Source organism: Gymnoscopelus braueri, assembly GCF_963280865.1.
Source record: "Gymnoscopelus braueri genome assembly, chromosome: 1".
NCBI classification, from domain to species: Eukaryota; Metazoa; Chordata; class Actinopteri; order Myctophiformes; family Myctophidae; genus Gymnoscopelus; species Gymnoscopelus braueri.
In genome coordinates, this window is record NC_137603.1 from 40,416,368 (window position 1) to 40,438,129 (window position 21,762).

Consider the following 21,762-nt stretch of genomic DNA (forward strand, 5'->3'; position numbering starts at 1 on the left):
AGAGCCATTGATCTTTAATTTGAACTAGCTGTGTGGATGGAGTTCTTGTAGGGAAGTAGTTGACCCTTTTTTATTTCTGTCAGGTTGTGTTCTCACATTATTGTTGACTGACACGGATCACTCAAATGAATTGAATGACAACAGGAAGTGATGCCCATAATTCACGCAAGATTCAGCAAAAACATTATACTTTGAATCGATACAGTTTATGAGTGTATGTGATACACTCATAGAAGATATTGGCATATTCGGCTGCCATGTGGTCAGATGGGTGGACTGTATGCATTTTCAGAGTTTATTTTAATGATCAATTGATTGTGTTCCAGCTTGGATCAATGGAACTAACGTAGTATACTTTAAGTCCCTATTTATCGGTATCACAAGAAAAACAAAAATGTCAAGGTTTTAAAGGAAAAATACCATGACATTTATTATAACCTTTTTTTTTGCCAAAATGTTTTACCAATTATTTGGGGGCCCACTTGCAATATCCTCACGGCCCATCAGTGGGCACAGGACCACAGGTTGGGAATCGCCGCCATGCATAGACCATACAGAGTTAATTCTACAATTGCATTCAGACAGTGGCATCCATGTTAATGCACAGTCGTGGCGCTAGATCGGCCCATATTGATTTCTGCTCTTCTGGTTTCAGCTGCGGAGACAGCAACCCCCTACGGGATGTGTTCGCGGTACAGCGACCGGCAGGAGTTACCATGACTACGACCCGAGACCTGGAGACAAAGGATCAAGGGGAAGAGGAGCGTGAGTGGGCGAACGGAGAGGTGACTTTGATCTACAGCAAAGAGGCAGGAACTCAGATCATCCAACACCAAGATTCACTGACAGACTACTGCTCCATGTCCTCGGACTCCAGCCCTTCCTTAGAGCCGTTAGGTTTAGACCGCTCCAGTTCTGGAGCCCTCAGCTCATTGACTAGCACCAGCAGCATGCCCCTCTCTACAGACTGTGAGGACACAGACCGGCCTGTGGACCGGCCTGTGGACCGGCAGGCCTCCACAACGTGCCCCGAATCTGATCTGGACTCTGCTGTGAGCTTCAGCCCTACACTTCCTCACCTGCAAGCCTTCACTGTGCTATCTGTCAATGGAACTCTGTGGATCCCTAGGTAGTGTATTGGCAGTGATTCTCAAACTCTCTTAATGTCAAGGACCCCCAGTTTGTTATGCATTAGGGCCTCGGACCCCCATAACTCTGAGAGAGTACAAATACGGGTCCATTTGGTTCCATTTGTACACTCTCTGAGTTACAAACCTGTTAGGGTCCATTTGGTTCCTAATTATCAATAATTTAGCTGGGCACCCCCTGGAACCCCCTCAATACTGATTCTGAACAAAATAAATAAAATATAATTTTACTGAGCAATGTAGACTATTCTAGTTTGAGATCATCGCTGGACAAAAATGATGGCTATGTAGCTTTGCTTTAATAACGTATTATCTCTTCAGATCCAAAAAACACAAAGTCAATTAATTGTCTTTGATTTATAGTATACTGGCTATTGGTATTGATACAATTTTACAAAATTAAACAATGTTGCAATGTTACACAATTGTAATTAGATTGTGTGTGTGTGTGTGTGTGTGTGTGTGTGCTGTTTGACAGGCGTGGTGGTGACATGATGGTCATTGAAATGCAAGCGCAGGCAGATGAGCTCAGAGGCCGCGTCATCGCTGTACTCAGTCCTCCTGGAAGTTCCTCTTTAGGGTGAGATTACATTCTATTCAGTAGCCTGTCTGGCTTGCTTTACTTCCCACAGCTGTGCTAATAATAATGTAATAATAACCTGTCAAAACTGCTGGGCAGTGAACAGCGTCCCACTCTCACGATATCTCCTCCTTCAGACAGCCCAGTAGGTGTCTTCCATTTGCCTACTCTGTCTAATAATCGGTGAGATGAATTGTCGAGAGCGGAGAGGAGAACAAGAGTTTACTCCAAGAGCTGCTCTGAGCTGAGCTTCTGCAGCACAGCTGCCTCCAAATGGAATCGCACTGAAACAAAATCCAAAAGCAATTACACCAGCCTTTACACCAGCGGATGTTGTATTACAGCTGCAAAGCTGAGAGTCAAGGAAATCTCTTTCCACCACAACACCAACACCATATTGGATCCATGATGGCAGCGTCGTGTTGAGAAATAGTCATGGCCTGAGACGGAGACCTTTTTTATTTAGCAGCTAAGGCTGCGGCTCGCCAACACTGGGGTGGTGGTGGTGGTGGTGGTGGAGGGGAGCTAGATATTAATTTGCTGATGCAGCTTCAATAAAGCTCAGTGAGAGCCTTCATCATGTGCTTATGGTGGTTAGCTGGCCTCTGTAATTATTCCTATAAAAGAGGCAGCAGCTGGTCCTGGCAGAAAGGGCTCCTGTGTGAGTCTACACAAAGGGCCTGGCCTTTTAGCAGCAGGCAATAAAAGGGCCACCCAAAGCAGGCTCCTTAATAAGCAGTCATTTCATGGTGCACCTGTAACATAGGCGACACTTTGAGAGGTCACGGGAGAGGTTGAGAGGCTTTTACATCTCTTGAGATGTAATGATTGTGAATTGTGACATGCATACATGCTGCAGACTCCAGAGTATGCAAGTGGAGTGATCAAATTTGTTTGACTGTATTTTAGATTTTGTTTTTATCCTGTGCTCTGTGGCATTGTACTATGTACAGTATGTCCGTGGTCTATGACAGACAGTACAGCTGCTCACGTGTCAACTTGATGTCTCTCCTTCACAAAGAACGCTTGATTTATACTTGCACGACACAAATGCACAACAAGTATAACTCAAGCTTTACCCTCAACAATGCATGTAATCATTACAGGCTGTATATTACAGAACATGAAATAACAACAGGAGAGGATAATGATATACCCTCCTAGATGAACTAACAATGGAGGAAGGTAATACAGGGTTGTACCACATGATACATGGTTGCTTTTTCTCAGGCGACGAGGCTGCCAGAAGTCCCATCTCCCTCCCACAATGCTTTATGTCCTGACCCCCCATAAATCTCAATAGCTCAAGGCAACGATTCCCTTTCCTTTGAAAGTATTGTAATGTTGGGCAGAAACTCTGTAATGTTGTATTGTTGTTTATTGCCGAAACTAGTAGTTTGGGTTCACTTTAACTGTGAATGATGAATGAGCCATCACTTAAAAAACTATAAACTATCGCCCAGTTAGTGAAGCTTCACATCGTGTTTTATTTACACACACACATGCACACAAAGTTTGAGGAGGGGGACATGTTAATCCTAGATCAGTGGTCAGAGGGACTTGTATGCAGAGCTGTAATTTCCTCGTTAACAGTGCATTCAGTGTACTGTGTATCTTTCCAGGGAGCCGTTTCCGAGTACAACCCACTAGCTTCTAGGAAGACTACATGCTGATTTCAGAGCAGTTAAGATGTGCTCCAAAGTTTTAACTCGCTCCCTGTACCACCTCTTACTTGTATCCTCAAAAAACTGTATCTCCTCTCTCTCTCTCTCTCTCTCTCTCTCTCTCTCTCTCTCTTTCTCTCTCTCCCCCTCTCTCTCTCTCGTTGTTGTCTCTCTCCTCCAGCACCCTGGAGGAGGCAGCTCTAGTGGCAAAGGACACTGTTGTATGCGGCTTTCGCAAGGAAAACATGGAGTGGTGCCTGTGTGTCTGGAGGGGCTGGGGCTGCCGCGAACTGGAAGTCTTCTACCAGTCCTACGAAGAGCTGGGCCGCATGGAGACCAGCATCAGGAAAAGAAGGTAGCTGTTGTGCTGCTGCGGCAGGGTGCAGAATCGCAGCTCTGTATGGACACACAGCCGTTTGGGGAATAGAGACTCACAGGCCCACAGTGTTCAGAGCAGGGGGCCGCAGAGCTCTGACATCAGAGCACACGTAGGGGGGAGGGGGGATCGGGGGGGTGGGGTCAGGACAAGGCCTCGGCTCACGCCCCAACTGGGAGACTGTCAAAGGCACCTGTGTGCCTCACACAAACATTAGGCGGAAGATGGCAGTGACAGTGACGGAGCCTCTGTGGATGGGACAGCTGATGGGACATTATGGCTGGACTCACAGACTCTCTGTCAGCATGCCAGCCTGTAATTGGAGGCATGGTCAGAGTACTTTTCTGGACTTTACTGTGTAATTTAGCCAGACAGACGAGCTCTGAATTGTGTCATGTGAAGTTGCATGCTAGCCGATTAACTCTGTTTTACCCTTTTTATTTTACCATATGGCCAGGTTGCCCATGAGCAAAGCACATAAACCTCCTGCAACATCTCACAATAGAGCCATTTTTTAAACTTTTTTTGTTACCATTATCAATGAATCCCAATTGTTTTGCTTGCGTATAGAATTTGGCACTCTTATAGTAGTTGCCATTAAAGTACTGTATATTGTCAATACCAGCCATTTACTTGAAGGGAAATATTTATGATAATGTATTCATGAATGCATACTGCATGTGTAAATAGAGACTTTAGTGTGTGTATGTAAGTACTGTACCATTGAATAAAGTTCTTATGATAACAATGTCTGTTTTTATCACTGATCATGTTCAACTATTGTGATTATCATAGACTAGAGCCCTCAAACACATCTAAAGTATCGGCCCTCACACCTACGTCATACCGGCGATCAGTATAGGTGTATATATGCCCATTATGGAGATCTCTGTATCTGTCAGTCCATGTCCCTTTTAGATAGCGGATGTCATCAGTATATGCCCATATACAGTATGCCCCTTTTGTGCCCATATATCGAGTTGATTTGTTTGTTTTGGGCGTAGCTGCTCCTTATATGGTTATGGCTGAGTCATAATGACATGAGCCTGACGACGTGGTCCGCTGGTCGGCCGGTCCTCCCTTAAGCCAATTTTAATATAAGACGATAAATGCAGCTAGCTAAACAGTGAGATGGCATTAATGCGAGAGCGGGCATGCAGAGGAAGTTGATGAGAATAGAATTCACTGTGCAGGTAGTGTTCTGCAGTTAGAAACTCAGACACCTGTTGGTTGTGAGGCAATTTAATTGCATGCAGCACGGAGAGAAGTCGACAGTGCAGGCTGTCACGTATTTGGCCTCTCACAGAGATGAGAACATACAGTACGTGTACTGTATGACAAAATGACAGGGTCCAACAACGGTGTGGATCTCGGACTTCACATGGCCGGTCTGTGACGCGTGTCACCTATGAAGTAGAACTCCATATTTGGACATTGTTTCAGGCCGATCCGACTGCCATTGACTTCCATTATTTAAAATGTTAAGTTAAATAGTCTTGAGTTTCTTGCTGCCTGTGCCCTGCCGTGGTTCGTCTGTTTGACTGTCGGCATTGAGAATCAATAATACACGGCTTTCATGTGTTTCTCACTGCCTGTGCCCTGCCTGTTTGACTGTTTGTGTCCCTATACTGTCCACTGCTCTCCACCATGGCTTGCCAGGCTGGAGAGCACTACTAAGTTAGTCTACTGACAGTGCTGTGCACAATAAATATGGTGCTGGTTTGTGAGATTATCCCCAGACAAACACACACATTCACACACTTATAAGCATTAATAAGCACCGCAATAAGCATTTAAACATCCTACTACTGCACGTGTTACACATAAATATTCTTCCGCGTTAGTCACACTGCACAAACAATTGGTCATATGCTGCATTCATGTGCACTCATGATGAGAGGAGAGGTCCACGTCTCCTGTAATTTGACACCCATCGCTGCCTAGCTGATGGTGAGATGAAGGCATGGATGATGGATGGAGAAAAAGAGCTGATGACAGGGTCTGCACCTGGAATGGGATGCCTGTACCTGGCCAAGCAAAACCTGGAAAGAATGGTCACCTAGACTAAAAAACTATAAATGGACTTCGTCATTTAGAGTAGTGGTTCTCAACATTTTTTAATCTCAAGGATCCCCATAACTCTTAGAGCGTTTACAGACCTGTCGGTTTGGAACCCTCTCAAGGAACCCAGAGGGTCCCTGGACCCACCGATTTAGAGTAAATCTGTAGTTGTCATTGAAAGGCACGGCTCATGTATTGACATTTTGTTTTTTTGTTTTTTTTGGGGGGTGGGGTTTACCTAAAACGATCTGCATGAAAAGAGGTAAAATAAGTAGATTTTCTTGGAAGTATACAGGCTCTCAGCAAACCCTGCCGTAAACATGACAGAGCAGATGCCAGGAGTTTACTTAGCAGCCAACATGGTGGCACTGCAAATACCATGAATGATGTTCTTGTAATTTAAAAAGACTTGGCCTTCTGTTGCGCTGATATGAATAAGCCACGCTCAATCCCGGGGTGCCCTCGTTTAACCTTTTCTTCCAGAACGCCCTGTTCAGGCCATTTTTACCCACAGAAGACTCAGCAGCGCCAAGTTAAAGCCTTCTAATACCCATTTTGTTCTGTTTGTCTTTGAAAAGTATTTTCTCAACTCTTTGCTGCTATGGTGATTTAGAGCAGATAAATTGCAAACGCCCACTTGAAACCTGTCAGATGGATTAATGAGCTGTATTTTAGGAGTGTCTACTAGTCTCCTTGACTCCTTTCCCCTCAGACAGTCTAATAACAGAAGAGGGCAGTAGCATGGAAACTTTGTCTGATAGCCAATCAGTTGATGTCCCAGCTTTTCTGTTAACTTTTTATGGTGCAGGGACAAAAAAATACAAACATAATTAATAAGTCAGATCAGCTAAATCCCAATTTAAAGGGATAGTTCACCCCCAAAATGATTTTTTTCCTATCGATTAGTCACCCCATGGAGACGTGAATTCATGGATATTTTTTTGCTTTTGTCGCATTCCTAAGCCAATAATTTGATGACCACAGCGGTTCTGGTAGGAAACACAAAGAGTCTCCTTTGGCGCTCGGGTGGCACAGGGGTGAAGTACCTGCCCACCACCGTGAAGTCTAGGGGTTCAAGTCCACCATGGTGCATGGGGTTTGGCCATTTGTCTATACGAACAAAACACAGGAGAGGATACACAGGAAAATTAGGATACACTTCACCCCCCCCCCCCCCCCCCAAATAAATAAAACTAATAATAATTTGCCAGTCTCACCCCTAATCCAAAATGGAACGATGAGAAGGTCGTCGTTTACATGTGAGGTACTCCTCATTTGAAGAGGAAAGATGATAGGCATGCCTTGGACTGAGTTACAACTCTTCTAATCCTGTTTGAAGCATTCTCTCTCACTCACTCACTCACTCACTCACTCACTCAATCTTATCTCACACATAGACGTCCTCCAGTCCCTGCAACAGGAAACCGATAGGACTGACTTGATACCGCGTGCCACATGAGGTGTTACTTCCACTTCCTAGAGGGCACCTTGTACTTACAGTATATGGGATAAGATGGCTGAACATCTTCTGTCTAGCATGCCCTCCTTACTAATTTACGTGTGACCTTCAGCAGTGCTGAATCCAGTTGGCACTGCCTTGAATCCACATGCATCTGTCAGATATTTAATTGCCCGGTAGAATGGCTTACTCTTTTGTCCCTGTTTTCAAGTTTCACAAGTGTCAACCCTGGTGTCCCAAAATAGGGACACCAGGGTTAATGTGGTTAAACAGTGAATCCTAAAATGTGTCAAACAACATCAGACTGTTAGCAGCAGTGTGAAATAAACATAAATCCTAAATTAAATAGGTCATCAAGCCATTAACCATTCTAGATGAGTCTGGGGATTATGTGTAAATGTTGGGCAAATGCACAGATCATCTGTTAGAGAGAGAGATGAGCCACGCTAGTGTAGTGGGTTATAGGACTGGCATTAGGTGTCAAGAGCTGCTCTGAGATTGAGAGAGAGAAAAGGCCTGAGCTGTCCAGATACAACTAGCTGTCTGATCCTGTGGGAGAGAGAGAGAGAGAGAGAGCAAAGATTAGGGGAGAGAGGAAGGAGGCAGGAGAGAGAGTAAATACATTCAGGCTTTTGGTAAAAGAGAGGGGGAAAAAAGCCTATGATGAGTCAGCACTGCTCAGCAGAGACGGAGACAGAAAGTAAATGACACATATTGAGGTAGAACACACACACACACACACACACACACACACACACACACACACACACACACACACACAGAACTATACCTGAATCCATTTGGACTGAGCTGAACCCAAAGTCTGTAGCAGCCTCCTAATTCATGACAATTCTAACTGCCAGCAATTACACACACTTGAATTTACAACCACAGGGTTTCTCTCATCTGCTCTTAACAGAGACAAGTCTCCTCTCCTCTCCTCTCCTCTCCTCTCCTCTCCTCTCCTCTCCTCTCATTGAAACCAATGTGAGGACCATTGCTCCAACCATTGGGGAAAGCCTGTAATTTGCTTGCTACTTGTGGTGTTAAACAGGTCAATAATTCTAATTGTTCAAAGTTAAAAAAAGTGAAAGACTGAGTGGGACAATTCAGTCACTGACTGAAGCCAGTATGTTCAACAGTTACGTCATTTTCCAGCTCATCCCCACATAAAAGAACACAAGGTCACCCTGCAAGCACTCTTTAATCCTTCTCCTGAATGCCAACACTTATGATATTTGTCTTCTTTCTATGATATTGTAGCTTGTTGTCCTTAGGTGTCACTATCCGCTGAGGATACAGCTAAAGTACATCCTGTCTTTATCCAAGTAATATCAAAAGTCTTTGTACAGTGGAAGAGAGGCAGGCAGTCAGCTCTGGGAAAGGAATCTCCCTCCCTCCCCGTACGCAAATGTGACACAGCAAACACTGAACCTTTACAATGCTAATTCATTCCATATTCCACATTTGACAGCAATGAAGATAAAGTTTGACTGTAATTTATGACTTCATACGTAGATGACATCCAATAACCAAGAGGTTAACACCCTTGTCTCTATTAGGCTTGGCTTGTCCTACAGCAGTGTTTCCCAAACATAGGGTCACAGGGCCACAGCCCATTTTGGGTCATGGACCCATTGTCATGAGTCGCAAGTAAATTATGTTGGTTTGCTTTTGACCTATTTTCAGAAATATATGAAAATATAAATCAATGGTGAAAATAGCAGAACTACAAGCTCACAACGCATTGCAATACAAGACGTGAGCTTGTAGGGTGTAAGTGATTAATTCATACTGTATTTTTGTACGTTTGGGTCCCATGCAGACGCCAAATGTTTCTTTATTCCGAGCTGAATAAGTTTGTCCTACAGTACAGTGCCTCCAACACCCCACCCCATCCACCATCTCTCTCTCCCTCTGTGTCTTCTGTCTCTCTCTCTCTCTCTCCATCTGGTATTACAGATCAAGGCAAAGCTCCAGCCACTGTGTGAACAGCCGGGTAGCTCCCCAGACATTAGTTACACACAGGTAAGATGGCCGCCCAGTCCTAATGGCAGGAGGTGAAAGAATACCCTGCACACCACTGTTTGTGCGTATATGAATAACGTCTCCCTGTTATCAATGTAAAGATTACACACCGCGTACTGGAATAGATACCACTTAGCAGTTTGGTGATGATCTCAAGGATGAAGCATACAATCGAGATAATACAATAAACACCATGTCACTTTGTATACGTCTGTCTTTAACCCATCAAGAGCGGGAAAGCATCTGTGTCATTTTAGATTTGCGCTAAAAAGCTCATAGCGCGTCACTTCGTGCCACGCTACGAGCTTGTAGATCTGCTATTTTCGAAAAATCATGATCATTTTTGCAAATCTTTGAATATATATATATTTTTAAAGCGAACATTTTCGCTTTTGGGGTTACCTGGAACAAAATATTTTCAGATGGGGGGTCCGCAGGCAAATACATATAATTTTGGGGGTCCTTGACATGAAAAAGTTTGAGCACCACTGATACAGCAACATAAGTTTTGCAGAGAATTTAGAAGACATTTGCAGAATCGGCCTCGGGTCTCAATGGGTTAAATCTGCCTCTACGTTAACGTGTGTAGCGTGTAATGAAGGACAATTGAAAGCAGTCTGAGGCAGAGCGGTGTGTGAACCTGGGGAATCAGCAGGGCGAGAGGAGGTGGAGGCAGGGTTGTTATAAAATAAACAACATCTTAGCATTCGCCCACGGCCTGGGACAATGCCTCTGTTGTTCACCAGGGCTGCACGCTGTTTAATGTCTCCAAGAGATTTGGCTTACTCAGGAGCAAAGCCTCCCTAGAACGCTGTTGGCCTGAACACTTCTCTGTGTGTGTGTGTGTGTGTGTGTGTGTGTGTGTGTGTGTGTGTGTGTGTGTGTGTGTGTGTGTGTGTGTGTGTGTGTGTGTGTGTGTGTGTGTGTGTGTGTGTGTAGTTGCGTACACTGGTATTACTATACTTGGGAGGGCCAAACGTCACCACAAGTACAGGAGTATTTGAGAAACAGACATTGTGGACAATTGACACATTTCCTAGGCCTCACAAAAGAAATGGTTGTTTTATGATTAAAACAATATTTTTAGAGTGGGGAGTTAGACTTACAATTAGGAAAAGATTCAGGTTAGGGTTACTAGGATTAGGTATTTAGGGGTTGGAGTTGGAGTTAAGCCTGATTTATACTTTGTTGCATGCTGGTCCTCAAGCAGATCTACAAGCTCACAAAACAACGCTTTTTGAGCTTGCTGCTATCTTTGGCTTTATGGATTAGGGTTAGCAATGGCAAAAAAAGACATTCAACACTGTCAAAACGTGTGTGTGTGTGTGTGTGTGTGTGTGTGTGTGTGTGTGTGTGTGTGTGTGTGTGTGTGATTATTCCTCCTGGCAGTGGACACATACTGATGTCATGTATTACGTGCTTCAGGAACACAATACTGTACACTAGTCTCCTGGAACGAGGAGGTTGGCAGCCATGGTCTGATTGGTGGCACTGTTTTGAAGGTAAAAGAAAGATAAGGCAGTCACATATAGGCTCTCTGGCTTTTGCCCGTGAGCACTCTGTCTTCATTTCACAACACGTTGTACAGTGCTTGAGTTGGCTTTGATGTATAATGCAAACAAAGGGTATTAGCTTGAAAGCTGTTTGCATTAACACTGATCTGCTGCTCCAGCAGTGAATGCCTCTCTTGGAACAAGAGACTTGTATCACTCTGTTTCTATAAATATTGCAGGAGAAATATCCAAGTAGATTCATGGCCTGCCATGCATGAAACATTTTCTTTTTAAATTAAATTAAAAACAAAAAGTAACACCCTGCTCTCGGAGAATAACACATTTATTTAAATTACAATTCACAATGTAGGCATTTAGCAGTGGCTCTTTTCCAGAGCGACTTGTACTAACAACATGCACGTTCGGAGTAAGAGACATGAACCTGTCAACCAACAACAGGGTAAGTGGTTGAGTAATTAGAGAACCACTTAGTAGTGGTTGTTGGCAAAACAACTAACAACAAAATGAATGCAAACATTTTCAACACAGCTACTGCTTCCCTGAGCAGTGTTTTGACAGCCACTGGCTGTCCTGCTGTGATAATGTCACCTGTTCTTTACCGAGATCAATCTGGAGAACATCTAGTTCTTTGGAGGGATGAGTTATCAGGTCCATCTGTTCCCCAGATGACAGTAATGGGTAGAACTGTATATTATCACCAATGCTATTGAACTGAATCCAGGTCTGAGAAATATTTAATGGCAACAAAGTCCATCCTTCTTTATGCATGTGCCCTTGGGGAGGATGTGGAGGGCATGTTTCAACAGATTGGTTCAAGATTAAATCCACGACAGCCCCGAACACACCCCAATCCTGACAGGAAGCTTCCCAAATTGTTTTCAGTTCAGCCTGCCTCGAGGGAATGGCAGCCATTATACCTAATCAAAACATTGTGTGACTGGGCAAGCAGACCACGACAGCCTTTAGAAAGGATAGAATTTTATTCTATCCTTTCAAAGTGGAGTGGCTTGATCTGCCAACAGGAGCAATCCACTTCGTTATGGATATGTACTTATTTTATCTTTTTCTCTGGGTGCTGAAACAATAGATAATAGTGGGCTTCACGTCAGGGAACTGGCATGCTTGACTGCGGCTGGCCCCGGCAATGCTGTCTAGGGGAGCAGAAACAGAACAAAAAGAAGGGAAAGACTTGGTTCTGATTAACCAGCAAGAGCACATTGTCCCCTGACTGTCCTCCTCGACAGTTCCCATTACAATACTTGTCAAATGATGTGGTCAGAATGGAGGGGAAGGACAATGCTGAATAGATGACCCTCTCATTCAATAAGCATAATGGAAAATGTTTTCTTAGTATAATATGACTTCTTTGTGAGAATACAGCAGTATAGTATTTTTCTGACCTTGACTTGTATTGTTTTCTTCAGAAGAATGGAAAAAACTTGAAAATAATAATACTTTAACCGTGATTAATTCCCTTATTGGAAGCAAAACATATTGCTTCCAATCCCTATCTATCCCTGTCCTGCGTCTTTGTCATAAATGCAAGAGCACATTTCAGCCGATAGATGTACATCATATAATCAGTAGGAAAATGTTACATCACCAATTAAATCATGTAATGAAAGGTCAACAGAATCTAAACTTCAGTTGACCTTCATTATTGACTTAATTATTCACATTCACATGCATGCTTTATATACATTACAAAAAGGAAAGGACACTGTTACTACTTGCACATTTAGTTGATGATTCTGTAACAAGGAATGAAAATGAAGCAACCAAACTAACCTAATGACGTGTGGTATGATTCAGATTTCATCAGCTGTGAGACCAAATAAACACTATTCCTTTGATTAAAAGGAATAGTAAAGGTGTCATCATCTAACATAATCAAAGAGAAGATTGTGTGCACATCCCACGCCTGCATTTAGGCCAGGTGCTGGACATCAAGGGAAGAATCAAGGAAAAGAAGAAGGAAGTCTGCACACTGTTCTCAAGCTCCAAGAAACTCACTTTTTATTTTGCTGAACATTTTTGCAAAATAAAAAGTGAGTTTCTTGGAGCTTGAGAACAGTGTGCGGACTTCCTTCTTCTTTTCCATCATCTAACATAATAACATTAGACACTGTATATTTCTATACCAATCACTTTTGCGGGCACCCAGCATCCCCAATGTTTAATTATCCTTTATTCAACCAGGTGAGTCCTATTGAGATGGATATCTCTTTTACATGGGGCCCTGGCATTGCAACATAAAATGCAATAAAACACAAAGCAAAGACACAAATTACACATTGGTACAAAGTCAAGTAAAACAGTTGCAGACCTCAGTTTTTAAAATTGCCCAAAGGGGATTAAATGCTCCAGTTTGATGTCTTTTTGGTGCTGATTCCAGGGCCATGGGAGCAAAAACTCAAATCCATCCTCACAAATGCTGTGGATGGATGAGTAAAAAGTGTCAGGTTCTGGGAGTGTTAAATATCAATTATAGTTCAAATTAAAAAGGCAATTTACAGTTTTTCCTCAATTACTTGGATGCATTTCCTGAAACTCTAACCTCTTTCCCAAAACTCAAGTGCAATCCCCAAGACTATTTTGAAAATTACAGTTTTTCTCAATCACTTGGATGCATTTCCTGAAACTCTAACCTCATTCCCAAAACTCAAGACGGTGAAATCATTTCTCATAACACTATACCATCCGTGCAAAATACACTATAACAATCAAAATGATAACCTCATGCATCAAAAGACTAAGTCAGTCAATCGCTACAACAAATGTCACCAAATGTATCGCAGCTTTTGATCATTACGTAAACCCTGACACTCAAAATGCAAATACTTGCATCAAAAAACAGATTGTGTAAATAGTGTTGCTGTCGATGTAAAAACTCCTGCACTCACAAATGAGAGGAAAAAATGTTTATGAGGTATGTCTTTCATCTATAATATGATTGTTTTCCTGTGTATTGTATTATTGATGCCACAGTGGGTGATTCAGCTGAGGCTGCACTCATCGACCTGCTTCAGCCATACCATGATTTGCTACATGGTTAAACATTCATACACCTATTTCCTTCCACTTCCCCTGCCTCTTCCCCTATCTACCTCCCCCCTGCCCCACACCACACACACTCGGACACTTGCATAGCCCTGAATGACACCTGCTTCTTGTGCCATTTTTATAAAGAAACACTGCACTTATTTATACTAGTCTGCCACTGAGAACCGGGCAGAACAGAGAGATTTTGGCCTCACACAGGTTTTGGTGACAGAGGTTTGCTTAATTATAGTAGGATTTGTGAATATTGCACCTGTGGACTGAAGTGACAGCATGTGTTCTCTGTTTCTCTTCAGTTGTGTGAAGGAATGTTCCTCACTCCAATCACCCATCATGTTGTGTTGGCCTTATCTTCTCACCTTCCACAATGTGCTGAGCCATCCACGCCACCCACTGGAGGTTTTCTGTTTGTGGGCGGTACAGTTCCCAAACCAGGCAGTGACACAGTCTGGTTTGAATTGGGACACTTTTGATGGAGAGCCTGAGAATGCAGGGGCCCATTCCAAACTTCTTCAGACGACGGCTCCAGTACAGCCGCTGCTGACCTTTTCACCCCATGCGTGGTATCATGGTCAATATGATGTCAGTATCATGGTCAGTATCATGTCATTATCATGTCATTATCATAGTCAATATGATGTCAGTATCATCATGGTCAGTATCATGACATTATCATGGTCAGTATCATGTCAGTATCATGGTCAGTGTCATGTCAGTATCATGGTCCGTGTCATGTCAGTATCATGGTCAGTGTCATGTCAGTATCATGTCGGTATCATGCAGCGGCGGACTGGCCAAATTTTTTTTTTTTTAATCAAATATTTTCGTTCCCGTTTTAGGATTATTACGGTCATTTCAGGGTCGCGTGGCCCAATTATTAGTTACGTTAATGTTTGGGCTGGGATGCTTTCCAGCAGGGGCCTCAGTGCGGCTGCAGAGTTCATGTGCAGGGCTGGGCTGAAACAGTGAAACGCTCCCCCCGTTGACAATACGGTCCGGGGGGTGGTGGGCCGGTCCGGACCAAAAATGCCAGGGCTGAATTTGGGTCCCAGTCCGGCCCTGGTATCATGTCAGTATCGTGTCAGTACCAATGGTGTGTGTCCCACTTGAGGTCCAAGGATATCAGCAATGTGTAAGGGGTTTGTCATTTAAAACAAAACGTAAGGCTCCATGGTATAGTATGTCTATAGCCTGAAGAGTGGTAACAGAAGCATGCATATGAACGTAATATCAGCATAGTCAATCACTTGGAGAAATGTGGCAACAATCAGCTTTTTCATTCCAAATTAAAACATCTTATTTTAAGTTTTTAAAACATACAATTTTTTTAATGTAAGCTTTTCATCCAATCCAGACTCCTAGCTATTTATAAGACAACACCTGTCATCAATAATACATTCCCAATCAGAGCAACAGCAGGCCAAGCCTGTCTCACAGAAGTGTGTGTGTGTGTGTGTGTGTGTGTGTGTGTGTGTGTGTGTGTGTGTGTGTGTGTGTGTGTGTGTGTGTGTGTGTGTGTGTGTGTGTGTGTGTGTGTGTGTGTGTGTGTGTGTGTGTGTGTGTGTGTGTGTGTGTGTGTGTGTGTGTGTGTGTGTGTGTGTGTGTGTGTGTGTGTGTGTGTGCGCGCGTGTCTATGTCTGTCTAATTTTTGTGCACACTGTCAGTCAATGACATCTATTATGTTATTTTTGTGAATTCATAATCTCAGACCCACCATCCCTCCAGGCCATGGAATATAGTGTCTGCAAGGCTTGGGAGTGGAATTCACTAATCCGGCACAAGCTGTCCATGGGATCTATTACTAGCCATTATAATGGCATAAGCCAGCTCCACACTGAAATGCTGACACATCCATGCATGTAAACATATTTTATAGCTGATCTTAGTTACACCAACAGTTTTATTTCAAAGTAGTGTTGTTATTGGTGAAGTTTATAATGATCACTGTGTCTGTCTCTTCCATAGCATGTGCCATCTGTCCCTTGAGATAAGGAATCCCCCCTTATTTGGAAAGTAAAAGACATGTCCCTTATTGAACTGATAAGGGACACACTTTGTTCCTTATTTTTGGGACTCAATCATTGACACACATCTTACAAGTTCAAAAAGCTCATATACATATGGGTCAGTGACAAAATGGGGTTGGCAAGATGACAAATGTTATCTTATTTTAAAGGCATGTATCAGATTTGTTAAAATGCGTTCCACTTCAAAGATGTATCGTTCCACATCAAAGATGTTGTGTTCATGTTACTTTCCACTTAAAAAATGACGCGTTCCACTTCAAAAACGGTTACGTTCCACTTCAAAGATGTATCGTTCCACTAAAATGTTATGTTCAATATTAAATTATAAACGGGTAGGAACATGAATACATGTTTTCATCAACACACAAATACACCCACAACCCCCCCCCCCCACACACACACACACACACACACACACACACACACACACACACACACACACACACACACACACACACACACACACACACACACACACACACACACACACACACACACACATACTGTTATGACTATTTGTATTAATAATTAACACAAAATATGGCTAGCCGTCTCACACACACACACTCTCTCTCTCTCTCTCTCTCTCTCTCTCTCTCTCTCTCTCTCTCTCTCTCTCTCTCTCTCTCTCTCTCTCTCATATATATCATTATTATCAGTATCATGGTCAGTATCATGCCAGTATGTTTGCAGGTTACAGTTTTTTATTGAAGGGATAGCCCCTTGAGATGCAGCAGCTCATTTCTGAGGGGGTCCCATAAAAGCATGAACAACAGACCTCCCTCCCACCCACCCCACCAACCACACCATCAGCTGTTAACCAACAGATGAGAAAGATGGGTACAGTACAAATACATCAGTGTATATATCCCTACAAGTACAGTCAATTTAGAAGCATTAACAAGTTGTATCAAAATGGTAATATAGGGAAGTCCTGAAGCGACAGAAGGGTGAAATGGATCTAAGAGATAGAGGAAGATGAGTGTCTGTGGTGTTCTGATACACAACATCAGCATAATCTATAATAGGAAGTAACACTTGAGAAATTATTCTTTTCCTAACTTCAAATGAAAAACAATTAATTGAACGGAGAGGAACTCAGGCAACCATATGTTGTTGTTTTTTATAATAATGTCTATATGTGGTTTAAAGGTAAACTCCAAGATATTTAAATGAGTCAACTTTCTCAAGATGAGAGCCATTTGAAAAATCATGTATGTGTACTTCAAGAGAGCTTGCGTACCAATGCAAACATGTTGCGTTCCCCTTCAAAAACTGTTACGTTCCACTTCAAAAACTGTTACGTTCCACTTCAAAAACTGTTACATTCCACTTCAAAGTTGTATTGTTCCATTTCAAAGTTGTATTGTTCCACTTCAAAGTTGCATTGTTCCACTTAAAACATTTCAGGCTAGTATTACATTTCTCATATTTAGGCTATGATAATTAGCTTCAAAAGCTTGCGGGGTGGCCCGTTTTGCATAACATGCCTGATTGCTGTGAAACTTTGCACGCACATTCCCACCAGGCCAAGGAAGAACCTCCACCCAATTGTTTGAAATCCACTCATGGTGGTGCTACAACAGCTCACTTCGTGTTTTGGCCTATAACTCTTGAACCATAGGTCATACATTCATTTCCCATCATTTCCCCCCTGGATTCCTTGGATCATTAGGCAACATATAGGCCCTGTTTGTGCCAGATTAACGTTCAAAACACACTTTTTGCTACTACTCCTACAGATTTTGTCCAAACCTCACACAAATTTGTACACATTCTCTCTGGGGTCATGTGTTCAAGATGTACAACTGGTCCCATTCCGATTGCCTATGACTGCTTTCCGAAGTTTGTAGGCCATAAATAAAAATGTTTATTGTCCCCAAGGGGAAAATTGTCTTCACAAGGTCTGTTTGTTACAAAAACAACAAAACAACATAACAACCAAAACAACATATCACAAGACAAAGACATGAGGTCCCCAATCGGCTTGGCGGAGACCTGTGCTCCGAGGAGCACACTTCTAGTTTTATTATTATTTAATTTATTTGATTTTAATTTTTGAAACTCACAGAGGCCATATATATATATATATATATATATATATATATATATATATATATGAATTATAGTGTTAACAATGACATATCACATGAGTCATTGTGAAACAATTATGATTCATGGTCACACTCTATTTCAGTAATATCATTAAATTGATTATATCTTATTGTATTTATTTCATTTTATGTGAATGCAGGGTCATTAAAATGAGTCCATATACAAACACATGTGTTGAATTAACTGTGGAAAAACTTGAAGAACAAGGCACTGGATTAAGTAAGCTTCCATGGTAACTAAGGTAGGATTGCGTACATTTTCTTTCGTGAAATCGAGTCATGGATAAACTTATCCAGGGTGCTCTGGCTAAACTAATCTGGCAAGATAATTCAGCTTTCATGAAACCGATTCATCGCTAATCCTGGCTAAATTAAGCCAGGATAGGTGTTAAATCCAGGCTTAACCCCTAATTCTGCTTTGTGAAATAGGCCCCTCGTTGCTAGCTACTGATTCTATACTGAAACAAGATCCCTTTTTAAATAATTCGTATTATTTTTGTTATTTGCATATGAAATAACACAAATAATACGCTCTCTTGTTCAGAAAATAAAGATTCTTAGTTGCATATAACTCTCAAAATATTACTCTAGTTACTAGCACTATAGTGAAATGTTTTAAACCATCCTTTCATTCGAGGTAACAGATGATGCTACTTTACAGTATCTCCTTGTTCAGATCTGACAGTAAGTACTACTGTATAAGTACATAGTATACAATATGACTTTTTGATGACATACGTAGAATAGAATAGCAATAGCATTAAAATGTATAGTACATACAGTGGCATTACCAGATGAGATGTTTACAAAATTATAAGTATTTACTACCACTCGACAACACCCCACCCTGGGCCTGCGTCATCCACTGGTTTGTGTCTGTCGCCAGGCTCATGGTTCACCTCTCACCCCAAGATGTTGTCACCGCTCTACCATGAACAGGCCATCTTCTGGATGAACATGACCAGAGACTATTATGGACATAAAGTTCAGAATGAAATTCGTGGTTAGGCAGACCGAGAGAAAGAAAGAAAGAAGGAGCAGGATTTAATCCTCTGCATCCCTGTGTACCTCGTGGAGATGTCCCGTGTTATTGTTGTCAGTAATGTAAACATGTGAATAAATGGAATGATGCAATAACCAACACCACTAGAGACAGCTCAGTCGCGTAAGTGCCTGGCTCCGGCACCTTTGCTTCAGATTATAGGTTTGATCCCTGATGTAGCCAAAATGTCATTTCGGAAACTACCCCTCAGTCTAATGTCCTGGGTTAAGACATAAGCACACGTAGGCACCTATTGGCAACTCCACAGGGAAAAAGAAAAACATAACTACAGACTCTTACTCTGAGCTAACTAAATATACAGTGGAAACCTAATAACTGCATGTGACACATTCTTAGTGGGACGCTCTGAAGGTGTGGCTGAAAAACAGCACAGCACATCATTAATACTGACTGGATATCATCTGGTATAGGCTGTAGTGGGAATTACTGAGTTTTAATGGAAACCAACACTGTGGTATCATCTGGCTCCTATAAAAGTGATTAAGGATACAGTCAGTCTGACAGGCGTGCCCTGCTCCCAGATGCGCTGCATGTTCTGTCCTCTTCCCAAAGAACTTCTCGACTAGGAAGCTTTTCCTGAGTGGCAAGAGAGGGGGATTTTGAGCTCCCTTTACCGTTGGCTAGTCGTTGTACTGATAAATGAGAGGCTGATGTCTATATCTTAATTCGACTAACTTGATTTTGTGCTTCATAGAGTATTGCACTCCCTAGAGCTGGGGTATGTTTTGGAAATACATTTGCACTCTCCAGGAGGTTACAAAGGGCTGTATCAACGTAATTGCTGACCCAGACCTATTTCAGTGGGTGGGAGTACTTGACTTGGTTGACAAACAGTTTGAGAAACTTGGAAGAAAAAAATGTATCCTTGGTTTTAAACCAAGAACCTTTTGTTTACAAAGCACTGGCGCATATCTCCTGCACCACAGAGGCATGCGTGATATTGGTCACAACAAAACTTTTGATGGAATACATCACACCTAAAATTACGTATTTTTTCAATTTCCGTGGAGCTTGCATTCATGGAGAATTTTTGCTTTTGTCGTATTCTTTCACGGTGAATAAATAATCCAAAAATGAAAATACTTAATTAATTGAAATGAACAGGCCGCCAAGGTTAGCAACAGCAAAACTATATATAGTTATAGTTATAAATATATATATATATTATCAAGAATCGCCTCTGCTCATGAAAAGCTTTAATGTTTACTTTTGCTGTCCTTTCTGGTTACCCAAGGCCCCTGGACCTGTATACTCTAGATTAGAATAAGTGGTTGCACATACTGTAGCTGGTCACTACATTAAGGCCTGATGTAGCCTACATGATATGTACAAACAATTAATTATGCAATGGTGAAATGGCACTATTGCGTAATTCTTAGAAAATACAACATGCTTAGTTTTGACAGTTTTATTAAATTCTCCTACATCAAATTGATTATTAAATGTGTTCATGATCTTGCCCTAGCTGTACTATTGTATTGGCAAAGTACAAACATCAAAGAAAAAGCTATCAGAATTCAGCACCACGGATAGCGCTCTTACACGCCCCTAATGTAAACAGTTGGTCAATCAAATCAATGAGTCAACTAATCCACCAACTATAGGCCAATAGGAATGTTTGCATAACAACACCTGTCGGAAGAAGAAAAATCACTTGTCTTGTACTCGCATATTTGAGTGGCATTCGAAACAAACCCATATGCATTCTTCTGAACTGCAGTCTCCAAATATGGCTCACAGTATGCTTAATCTAGTTTCAGAGAGTAGCAAAGTAAGCTGCGTGGCAGTTTTTTACTTATTTGTATAGATGATAAAATGCAAAAAAAAAGGTACTCACTGCTCAGCTTGTCAACCTTGACCTTTGACATTCTGATCGTCTCGTCACTTGATCAAATATAGACTTGACTTTGGACATTACCCAGCCAGCAATCATCATTGCATATGACAGACCAGAGAGATTATTGTAGAATAATATATGTAGAATAAGCATATCATTTACTGTAGCAGAAATGTTGACTGAGTGACTACCTCATATACAGTACACCTGACCTGGAGTAATTAACTTTTGAACTCTTAATTGAGAGCACCCAGTATGACATTGTTCTTAAAGCATACAGCATGTAATAATGTTATAGATTGCTGCTAGACTATTTTACCAAAACAAATGAAAACCATATCTGAGATCTGTCACCCTTTTCGAGGTATACAGCAAATGGCAGTATTTGTATTTTAATGTAAGTTATTTGAACACAGGCGTACTTTTGCGGTAGCAATCTGAATAGCTCACAATTCTTTTTTGTTTTTTTATGGAAGTCAATGGCTGTCGGATTGGGCTGAAACCTTGCCCAGTCATACAATTACAATTACAATTTACAATAGGATCACAGATAAACCAAGAACTTACATCAGCTTAAACAATATACTATGGCTCACATCATGACAAATGGGAGATGACACACAGGATTAAAGTTATTTTATTTTGAACTAAAAACAACAAACTATACAAAATATACAAATTGGTGTGAGTATTCAGTGGTGTCAGTAGTCTAGTGCATACATGGATGGATGTGTGAAAGTGTAGTGTAGGGTATGTGCAAAACTCTGTGGTTGCCTGGTAGGAGAGAAAGACATTTTGGCCAGCCTTCTTAAATACTCCAGGGACGAGTGG

General features: G+C 41.9%; 1 protein-coding gene across 1 annotated transcript in view; it reads left to right on the plus strand.

The window, feature by feature from the left end:
• lrrk1 (leucine-rich repeat kinase 1) overlaps positions 1-3,869 on the plus strand; it is a 64,560-nt gene extending 60,691 nt beyond the window's left edge. Inside the window, exons 36-38 of the mRNA XM_080434398.1 lie at positions 656-1,129; positions 1,627-1,728; positions 3,574-3,869. Of these exons, the coding sequence (XP_080290524.1) occupies positions 656-1,129; positions 1,627-1,728; positions 3,574-3,751 (754 nt within the window). The 3' untranslated portion in view covers positions 3,752-3,869. The remainder of the gene's footprint in view (positions 1-655; positions 1,130-1,626; positions 1,729-3,573) is intronic.
• The last annotated feature ends 17,893 nt before the right edge of the window (positions 3,870-21,762 follow it).